Raw genomic sequence first — 11,370 nt, forward strand, 5'->3', positions numbered from 1 at the left:
TCCCCTCACATGGCAAAGCTCCAAGCCCTCCATCCTACTGCAGCCTCCCTGGCAGATAATCCAGAACTGAGTAACCTGCCCAGGACTAGACACAGCATCCCAGATGTGTCTCACAGGCTGAGCAGAAGGGAAGGAGCTCCTGCCCTGACCTGCTGGCAGTGCCCTGCCCAGTGGAGCCCAGGGTGCTGCTGGCCTTGACTGCACAGGCCCTTTGCTGGATCATGTTCATCTTGTCCCAAGCTCCTTCTCTGCTTTCCAGTCGATTGGACTCCAGCCTGTGCTGGTGCAGAGAATGCAGGAATTTGCTATTCCCTTTGTGCAGATGCCTGAGGTTCCTATCAGCCCATTTCTCCAGCCCATTAAGGACGTTTTGAATGGCAGCACAACGCCCTGGTGTAGGAGCCACCCTTCCAGATGTTAACGTGCTGATCAGACTTCTTCACAAATACAGACACAAATCATTTTCCACAAGAGTCCAGTTTTATCCAGTGTGAGGTTCAGCTGAGCGAAAGCAGAAGGGTTCATTGACTCAGTTTGGAAATCACTGTTCAATGGTTAATTTGATCATTGTACAACTGACCATACTCATTCAGCTGATCTGAAGGAAAAAACACAAGTCCTTGGAGAAACAGTATCTCATTGTCCCAAGTAATGGATGAGTAAGGGAGAGAGCTGGTATCTGAATAAAATACCTTTATTTTGTTACTTCCCACACTGAACAGTAATCAGCTCTGTCCAACCAGGAAGTCCGTGCTTCCCAAAAACTGTTAACTAAAGAAACTGCTTTTGTCTGCAGCTGATCTTTTGGCCCAATTTTCTCAGCCATCCTGTGAGTCTGTGTTTTACAGTTAAGATTTTGGGAAGGAGTCTGAGGCTATGCACAGACATAGGCAAGGAAACCTGCTGATGCGTATTATCAGCTACACTTTAGCACAGGAATGAGTTAACTTGCTACTCATGGCACCAACTGCTAGTGGGATTATACCTAGAGGAGATTCTTTTAACTGCTCTCATCATGATAAAAAGATATTTTCAGTAACCTCCTTTAAATGGAAAAAAAGGAATTCTATTTTTGAGAAATAACCCTCACTAAAAAAAAATCCAAGCTCTCAGTCTACAGTCCTTCAGCTGCACCACACCCATATCTATTCCTACTCCAGCTCAGGGATACAAATTAGATCAGAGCTTCTATGCACGCACTCAATTGAATAATCAGTTTTAGAGCAAACAGTCGTGAATGGGAATGAAGGGGACTGGACATTTTTAATTCTAAAGTGAGTGCCAGAATAACTCACAGAGAAAGTGAAACAGCATTTCCACCAAAGAGGCATTTCAAAGGGAAACCTGGAAATGGAATTGGAGATGGTTATTACATTAAGACCTTGGTTAGTTATTTAAGGGGCTGAGATACTTAAACTTCCATAAGGAATCGAAGTCTTTGCCTGATGAGAGTATCTGGTTTTTGAAGGTTCTCTCTGTCACTAGATGTCAGCCTGCACCTTCAGGTCCCTACCCTTCAATAACCAAGTGTACCTCTCCACCAGCACCCCACCAGAAACCAGTAACAGGAGACCAAGCACAAAAATCTTATCAAGAATTCACTAAGTATTGTTTTGCATCCTTCAGCACTATTTATTTTAATACATGAAAAGGTGATTGTTACAAGCAAAGGCATGAACACTTGTAGGAAACAATGTTTTTGAAGCACGTTGTACTCATGAAACCCCAGGATACTCGGTAGGATTTATTGTTGAGTTGGAATGATCCTCTGCTGAGGCCACACACCCTATTCACACAGAGCAACTGCACCTTCTGCCAAGATCCAGGCTCACACAGAGCACAGATTTCATGCTGTTAGCTGGGACTCACAGCACAGGTGAAGCAAAATTTCTCTCTGCTCATGTATTGCTAGAGCAGTGCTCTTAGTCTGTGCTGGACACACACTGACCTGCACAGCCTGGGCTGCTGGTCTGGCCTAAATCAACATCTGGCCAAGTGTGGATATGTTGGACCTCTTCCAAACAGCAGATCCATGACTCACACACCTGGTGGATCAGTGGCTTGTGAGAGAGCTGCCCACAAATTTCATTGTCCAGTCCGTCCACACTCTCAAGGTATTTTCATGTTTGGGTGATTTGCCAAATGGGAGGTTTTTATGTCTCTAGTGATAAGATACCTGGGGTTTCTCTGGCACTCTGGGCTAACTATGCATTGTTCTGAACACCACTTGTTTTACTGTTTGTTTTCCTGGCACTAAACTATGTCTACATCAACATCCACAAAAGCACATGGGTTTTGCCATGCTGAGCACCACAGAGGCGGTCTTTCAGGCAGCTTGCTATCTACTAGAATTCATAGTTACACTCTACACTTGGACAGCTGTTTATTTAATTCACAAGAACAGTTAAACATCAGATAGGGAAAGAATTTCCAGCAAGTTAAGCAAGAAATTATGCTGTTCAAAAGCAAACAGTAAGAAGAGCATCTGGCTCTGAGATTCCTCCCATGTCCTTAATTTGGATACTTTCTCCTGGCCTACAGAAACACATTTATCACTCTCTGAACTTAAGAGCTCATGGTATCCTTTTCTCATACAACTGTGCAACTTTCTTCACATGCAACACAGACATTAGGGCTTTTTCCCTGAACAGAAATGCAGTTTGTTTGCAAATCCTTTAGCACATTTATCTGCTTTACCTGCAGGTCTAGAAAGACCTCAGGTTCCTGGTTAGCATAGTGGAACTTTATTTGAACCAGAACTTGGGAGCAAGTCAACCCCTTTTCTTGGGAAGGGGAGATCTAGAACCCACATCTGGATCCAATTTCTATTCTGTATTAGCAGTGAAAAAAAAAATTCTCTCCACAATTCCTCTTTGGAGATTACATACTAACCACTGTGCTGCCAAGCAGAGTTCAAGGGCTTTTGCTGCCCTTATGATCCAGCAACATTGAGCTACTCAGGCAATGGAGAATTATTTCAAGCCAGAGCACATTCACAAAGTGGCCCACATTCCCTTGGGATGTGGGAAAGGGGAAGCTGAATCTCTCAGGCTGTGGATAACTGGGCCCACTAATTTAGCATTTCACAAGGGAAGGGGAAGGAGCATAATCCACACATGCATTGAAGCTGGGACAGAAGCAGCACATCCAGGCACAGAGTCAAAGAGATAGAGGGAATGAGTCGAGTTCACAGCAGCTTCTGACTTAGAGTGGCCTGGCACAGGGTTTTCTGTGTTGGGATGCAGAGCTGCCTCCCTCACAGGATACACTGTGGCCAGTCCCAACAGAGATATCCCCATAAAGCACAGAAATAAGTGCTACAGAATTAAGCAGATTTAGGCATGCTTAGGAACAGATTTCTAGGCACAAAGATTTTGCTAGAAAAAAAACTTAAGTACCTACAGACTTCACCAGTCAACCAAGTCAGGATTTAGGAGGTTAGAGAGGCAGTTGTACAGTACTTAGACGCTCAAGTTCTTCTGTGGATATGTCTGATTTCTTCGGAGTCTTTACATCTTTGTACATCTTTGCCCACCAGTTGCCAGCTTACTTCTGCTGTTCTTCAGACAACTTGCACATCAGTATCTTCCCCATCAGAAAATGCCCAAGGCTGGAAAAGTCTTTTGCTGCCTTCAGAAAAAAAGATAACTTCTCCTTGCAAGTAGCAGAACCAGCTGCTTTCAGACCAAACACGAATTTAACTACAGGAGTTACCAACACATACAGTACACATAACAGAGTCTGAAATGTGTAATTGCCACCATGGACAGAAACATCAAGTTTGCTCCATGTCAGTACTCAGAGGTGACAAACAATCCTCTGCATAAATTCCTTTTTAGCAGAACCAGGCAGATGTTGGAGTTAGACTGCAAGGAAAGGGGTTGGAAACAGAAAACAGTTTTGAAAATCATATTTAAATAATCATCTTATATGCGGTACTAGGGATTAATAAACTTGCGTTCTAAAAACAAAACCAGAAATATTGCATTTTTCTATAATTTAAAACAAATACTTTAATCTTTTGATTTCAGTTTTTTCCCCTCATAATTAAAAAAAATATTTCAAGAAGTAGATATATATCCTTATCATAAAAACTTTCACATCTTAAAAATACACTTTTTTATCCCCTTAAAAGTTTGATTCAGATAAATCTCAAATTATTTCATTTCTCAAATTTTTATTTACAGGAATTTCTCTGTAACAGAGGCTGGTAAAGGCCAATCCCTGACATTCTCTAGGCTACATAAGCACTGTAGGCCCTAGGACTGCTCAGACTAAAGGAACTGAACTTTACTGAAACACTGGCAAGCGCTGGTGCAAATCCTCAGCAGAAGTAAAGCCTTTGTGCTTCGTTTTAAGTGAACCCAGAAGTATCCCAGAGCAAGTGATTTGAAGTGGCTAGGATTGTTTCTTTTTCCCCCTTGTCTTTTGGTTTTTGTAAAAATTTTAGATTTTATTTACAGTTGTGCTGATTTCCTGAAGTGAAGTATGAACAGTCTGAAGTGCAGCAAGAATTAAACCTGCAACCTCAGTGCCCTGGGAGAGATGCTGTCTTGCTACACATGCTCTGGGGCTGTCAGGTTTCCTTTTCCCTCAGTGGCCTGGAGAGAGGCTGGGGAACAGTATTAGGGGGCTCACACCCTCCCTCCAAACCCAGGTTAAGGAACACCCCATGAAGCTGGAAATTCTTTCCTTGGGTTTCTCCTTGGATGTCTGGGTTGCTCTATACCCTGGCAGCAGCTGAGGGGATGGGGATACCTAGAAAAGCAGATCCTGCACCGTTCTGGAGGGGAGCACAGTGTTCCTTGTCCCCACTCTTTCCTAAGTCCTTAAAAGAGGGGAAAGCTGCCTCCCCACGCTTTCCTTAGTCCTTAAAAGAGGGGAAAGCTGCCACGCCTGAACAAGCAGGAGCTTTGTTCCCACTTGTCCCGGCTGTTTCCCCCAGGGCAGGGTGAAATAGAAGAGAGGCTGGCTGATCCCCATGCCCCCAGTGGAGCCCAGGGAGCAATGACCAGTCAGTCATGGTTTACAGGGTCCTGCAGCAGGGAGAGGGCAGCTCAGCTCCCTCTCCCTGCCACAGACAAACACACAGGGTGGGAGGACTGCTTGCAACTTCAGCTTCAGGGAATGTGCTTGAGGCCTTCCAGCCTCATCCACCCCAACCAGCCCCTCTCCTCCCTGTGGTTCTTCGCACATCCTGCATCCTCCCTGGCTGGAGTCCCATCACCCTCAGTAGCTCTTGTTCCCCAGAACACGTACAAGCACTAAAAGGCATCTCATAGAGACACCCCACCACTACCTCCTCCTAGTCCTGTTCTCCAGCTCAGGTGCATCTTCCAGACAACATTCACCAAGTCTCTCCGAGGGCAGACAAAACCACAAAAGAGCATCTCTCACAAATAAGTCCTCCTTTACTCATCCCTCCTCCCCTTGTCCTGACTAGACATTCAATATCCCCAGGCCACATCTGGCACTGTCCCACCACCCAGAGCCCCCTGCCATCTCAGCAGTGCTGCTCCATGGAGCTGGCAGGCAGCAGGTCATAGCGGCTACTGTACATCACCACGCCGGGGGGGTAATAGGCCACTTCTGCTTGGATGGCTGCAGCACGGGGAGCAGCAGGGTCAGGGTGGACAGGCATCATGGCATGCAGGGCCTGCTCCTCCTTCTCAGGCTTCGTGGTGTCACTGAAAGGGCGCATGGTGGTGAGGGAAGGTGAGGTGATCCTCCAGAGGAGGTTCTTCAGTGCCTTGCGGAACTCTCTGCGCATGAGGCAGTAGAGAATGGGATTGAGGCAGCTGTTGGAGTGTGCCAGGCACACACTGATGGGGAAGAGGTACACTTGGGAGAGAAAATACTCATTACTGAAGTGCACCACGTTGAGTTTGATGAGTATCCCCCACGTTGTAAGCGCTTGGTTAGGCAGCCAGCACAAGAAGAAAGACAGCACCACGATGGACACTGACCTAGTGACTTTGGAGCGGCGCTTGATGCTGGGGCCACTGCAGGTGCTACCCACGTGCCTGTCACTGATGAAGCGCACCAGGAGCAAGTAGCAGAGACTAATGATGACCAGTGGCACCACGAAGCCCAGCAGCACCTTCTGGATGTGGTACAGACCCAGCCAGAATTGGGCATTGCTGCCTTGGCCCTCTGGGAACTTGACAAGACAGAGAACATCGTCAAAGACAGTGGCAGTGGTGGAAAAAATGGCATGGGGCAGGGAAGCCAGGACAGCTGACAGCCAGATGAGCGCACAAAGCCACTTGGCAGAGAAGCAGCCACCCACTGGGTCTCCCCGACGCTGATTCTTCAAGGCTGAAGCCACAGAGCGGTATCGAGCCACACTCATGGCAGTGAGAAAGAATACACTGGCATACATATTCATTGCTGTCACATAGGAGACGATCTTACACATTGCCTTGCCAAAGAGCCAGTTGAAGTCCAGTGCGTTCTCCACTGCCCAGAATGGCAAGGTCAGCACAAACTGGAAGTCAGTCACTGCCAGGCTGGTCACAAAGAGGTTGATCGAAGATTTCCTCCAGCCTTGCTTGCTTTTCATCAGGTAGAGCACCAGCAGGTTGCCCACCAGTCCCAGGGCACACACTACGGAGTAAACCAGCGAGATGACAATTCTCACCACATCAGAACTGTCCCCCTGCATCCCGTCGGCTCGCTCCAGGTTGATGGTCTTCAATAACTGCAGGAAGGACACGTTGCTGCCGTTGTCCATCTGAGCGCTCTCCAGGAAACCCAGCGGCGCGTCCCAGGACTCCTTGTCCGCTCCTTCCCTTACGCCAGCGGCTGGCAAGCAGACACCGCGCTCGCAGGGTTCGCCCATCCCATGCTAGGGTGGGAGACGGGTCCGCGGGAGCTTTTTCCCCCGAGGCTGACCGGCGGCGGGCAGGCTGCGGGGACCGCGCGTTGCCGGAGCGCGGTGGCACGGCCGGCGGTACTGGCTCCGCGCCGCGCTTTTATCCGCGCCGGCGGGGCGGGGCATGCGCGGTGCGCCCGGAGCTCTCCCGGGTGCTGAGCGCGGCCCCGCCGCCCCCGCGGACCGTCCCTGTTCTGTTCTGTTCTGTTCTGTTCTGTTCTGTTCCTTTCTGTTCCGTGCCGTCCTGCCCCGTCTGTTCCCGCCCCTTCCCGTCCCGTTCCATCTCGTGCCGTCCCGCTCCCCTACACCTGGCCGAGAACCGCACGTGTGAATCAACCGGGCGTTCCCGAGGGCTCAGTGCGGCAAGCACCCGGTCAGAGGCGATGCGCTCTCTCTCTCCCCCCGTCCCACCGGTGTCATGTTCCCTCCCCCGGTGTGAACCCCACTCCCCCGATGTGATCCCCACTCTCTCAATGTGATCTCCTCTCCCCGATGTGATTCCCCACTCTCCCCGATGTGAACTCCACTCCCCGATGTGATCCCCACTCTCTCGATGTGATCTCCTCTCCCCAGTGTGATCCCCACTCCCCGATGTGATCCCCACTCTCTCGATGTGATCTCCTCTCCCCGATGTGATCCCCACTCTCCCCGATGTGATCCCCACTCCCCGATGTGATCCCCACTCTCTCGATGTGATCTCCTCTCCCCAGTGTGATCCCCACTCCCCGATGTGATCCCCACTCTCTCGATGTAATCCCCTCTCTCGATGTGATCTCCTCTCCCCGATGTGATCCCCTCTCTCGATGTGATCCCCATAATCCCGATACGATTCTCTTCCCCGATGTGCTCCCCGCCGACCAGCTCTTACAGAACCTTCCCCTCCCGCATGAGGACAAGTTTTGGGGATGTCGCCCCTTCGCCGAGCCGCAGGGTGACCCGGAAACCACCCGCGCCTTCTCTCTTGAGAAACCTCGGCACCGAGCCGGACCGCGCTCCGGACAGGGACTCACGAACGCCCCTCCTGCTTTCGGGACTTCGGGAGACGGTGTCTGTCCCGCCTTCTAAACCGAACGGCACGGAGAAGAAGCTGCAAAGGCCGGCTCTCGGTGCAGCGCTCGGACGAAGGCAGGAGCAGCAGCAGCAGCAGCTTCCCGGAGGCAGAGGGATCCCGCCCGCAGGGGGCCCCCCTGTCTTGCGCGGGGCCCAAAAATCGCTTCCCCACCAAGATCGCCGCAGAAACAGAGAGCAACCGATGGGAATAGGAACTGAGGTTTTTTCCTTCTTCTGTTCCGCTTTTAAATAAATCAAGATAACTGCGCGTTTTGAAAACCAAATAGATTCAGACTATAGCTAAGTAAAACACTGTGAATCAGCCATCTGGGGGAGATTTACGGAACATTTAACAAGTATATTATTTCTCCATTGATTTATCTCACTGAACTTCCTGCAAAGACATAATCGTGTGTGCTATTTGTTATCAGCAGTCCACTCGTCATTTTGATTTGTATCTGCAGGACCCTGTAAAAGTATCAGTCAGATTATGTTATGGGAGTGTTACAGGGGAACAAGACTAATTAGAAGTTTTATACATCATTCATATTGCTTATAATGAGGGTGCAATTTACTGGAATGAACAATGCAAGGATCTGGGAAGGTTTAGCCTGCAGATTACTTGCTATAATAAATAGCTTGGTACTAGAATGACAAAAGAAAAAGAAAAAAGAAAAAGAAGAAAAGAAAAAAAAAGAAAAAGAAAAAGAAATAAAGAAAAAGAAAAAGAAAAAGAAAAAGAGAAAAAAAGGAAAAGGAGAAAGGAAAAAAAGAAAAAGGAAAAAAGGAAAAAGGAAAAGAAAAAGGAGAAAGGAAAAAAGAAAAATGAAAAAAAAATGGACCTTCAGAACACTGGCCATATCAGGCCTCCAAAAGTGGACCCCTGACATGGTTTTGCTCTCATGTTCAGCCAGCAGCCAAGCCCCAGGCAGCCACTCGGTCACACCTCCGCCACTGGGACTGGGAGAGAATTGGAAGGGTGAAAAGCTGGAAAACTCGAGGGCTGAGATAGAGTTTCATAGGGAAAGCAGAAGCCACACATGCAAGCAAAAACAAACCAAGGAGTTAATTCATCACTTCCCATGGGCAGGCAGGAGTTCAGCCATCTCCAGGAGAGCAGTGCCCATCACATCTAAGTGTCACTTGGGAAGACAAATGTCATCATGCCAAACAAGCTCCCTTCCCTCTTCTTGCCTCTCCTTTATGTCCTGAACATGATGTCATGTGGTCTGGAGAATGGCCTTTGGTCAGCTGGGGTCACCTGTCCTGGCTCTGTCTTGTCCCAGTCTGCCAAGCACCCTCAGCTTCCCTGCCAGCGTGGCAGTCTGAGAAGCAGAAAAGGCCTTGGCTGTGTGTAAGCTCTGCTCTGCAGTAACTGAAGCGTCCGTGTTATCATCAATGTGCTCAGTACAAAACCAAAACATAGCTCCACACGAGCCACTTTAAGGAAAATTAGCTTCACCTCAACCAAATCCATCACATCTTCACAATTCTTCCAAATAATGGATTTTTTTCCTAGGCTTCCACACCTCTTAATCACTAAGTAGGCTTGCATCTGGGTGGCATTTTCAATACACAGCATTAAGTTCCATCTCTCAGCCTGCTGAATGGCAACAGTTTTTCAAATTCTTTCAACCACAGGAAATCGTCATTGCAGTGAAATTTAACAACCCCATCAGTCCCATCAGTGTTACACACTCAACTGTAAAACAGTACATGCAGAAGACAAAGCCATTGATCCCTTAAAACCAGCAATAGAACCATCATATAAACAAGCAACATGAAAATGCTGAGTTTCAACCAGACTTGCAGATGTTCTGTAAACAGTGCAGAGGGTGAGGTGCCCCCCAGCCCACAGCAGCAATGGGCTGAGGTTAATTCCTTAGCACTACATTCAGCACTTATCCAAAACTAAGGTTAGCAAAATACTCAAAATAAGCAAACTGTTGTTCAATTTGCCCTCTCCACTTAGTCCTGCTACTTCTAGCCTCCAAGGAAAACACAATCTGTAATTAAGCCATGCAGGGACTATGACAGGTTCACTTGGTAAATAATTAGTGTGATTAATAGTGCAGAAGTGGATTTTAACTAGCTTGAATTCTGACCTATTCTCATCATATTGCTATCTTCACACCCTATCTTAAATATGTCACTGGAAAAATTGCAGTAAACATGTCTTGCATAGAATAATTCCTTCTACCATTTCTTCTGTTTGGCACATCTTTTGATATATTGCTGAGATTGAACAGTAATAATGATTCAGAAAGGGGAAAAGGAGGGAAATCATGTCCAACCTTATACTGCTTTTTCTGTTAGTCACCCAGAGAAAGCAACTAGTGTGAACTGAGGTACCTCCTGGGAACATTGGTAGTGGACTTTGAACTCAGGTCTGCAAGTGTGAAATGATTGTCCAAGGTTTTTACTCATGTTTTGAACCCCAGAGAAATTTCTTGTTAGTTTTGGGTGGTTTTTCTTTTTCTTTTGTCATTCTTCATTTCAGAGAAGTTTTAGAGGCAGGTAAGGGAACTTGCAACACCTAGATAAATAATAAACGAAATATTTGATGAATAATTTATTTAACACACTTTCAGAACGCTGCCATAGCTGAAAAAATGTTTAAAAAGCCATCAGCTACTTTCAAAAAGTATTGCAAAACTCATCAGATACAGTCACAAGGGTTACTGTTCTGGAAGACATTGTCATCTGCTCCCTATTCATTCCACCCATGCTGCCAAAGCTGTGTTGCTATTGTGTAACTTTCCAGTGTCTTCTTCTTATCCAATGTCAGTGTAATTCGTTTTACTCAAACTTTCTGACAGGTCTAATAAACTTGACAGACAGAGGCTTCTATTATGCATTCTGGCGATAATGGTGGAAAAATGGCTGATTTGTGTATTTTGTTAATCTCAAACAAATCAGGCTGAGGCTTTTTTTTTTTTTGCATATACATAGTACTTTGCTAAAATAATCCACGGGGCTGAGATTGCTAGTTTACCTGCAGGCAGCATCAATCAGCACAGTAGACTTAAAAAGGCTTTCACTAGTTCACACCACCAACAGAAACTGCCCATTGGTTTAGACTATATATTGTGTCAGTGTCCTGCAGGTGTTTCTCAAATAGCATTGAAAAATGTTTTAGTTAAATATGCCAAATAAACATTTGCTCAAAATGGTAATTTTTCTACAATTTACCCCAAAGAATTCCTATAATTTTTCACTCCCTTTACAGACCTCATACACAAACAAAAGATTTACTATAATTACAACAGTGACTGAACCAGCTGTATGCTCCTTTGAAATATTTTGGCAAGGGAGATGGTGGTCTGTTTTTTAATATGAAAGGCATTTTTGTAGGTTAAAGCAGATTTTAAAAATATTGAATGCACCACTAAATACCCCAGAAACATGGGACTATTTCTCAGGGTATTTTTGTAAGAGTTTTTTTT

The 11,370-nt window shown here is 46.7% G+C and overlaps 1 protein-coding gene across 1 annotated transcript; it reads right to left on the bottom strand.

The window, feature by feature from the left end:
* Positions 1-5,503: 5,503 nt before the first annotated feature.
* Positions 5,504-6,841, bottom strand: RXFP3 (relaxin family peptide receptor 3). The gene has a single exon (XM_062513712.1). The coding sequence runs from the start codon at positions 6,839-6,841 to the stop codon at positions 5,504-5,506; it is 1,338 nt and encodes a 445-aa protein (XP_062369696.1).
* Between the last annotated feature and the right edge of the window lie 4,529 nt (positions 6,842-11,370).

The sequence above is a fragment of the Cinclus cinclus genome, chromosome Z, assembly GCF_963662255.1.
Source record: "Cinclus cinclus chromosome Z, bCinCin1.1, whole genome shotgun sequence".
In the NCBI taxonomy this organism is placed as follows: Eukaryota; Metazoa; Chordata; class Aves; order Passeriformes; family Cinclidae; genus Cinclus; species Cinclus cinclus.

Coding starts and splice junctions, on each gene's coding strand:
- RXFP3 (XM_062513712.1), bottom strand. CDS start 6,841: ATGGGCGAACCCTGCGAGCGCGGTGTCTGCTTGCCAGCCGCTGGCGTA.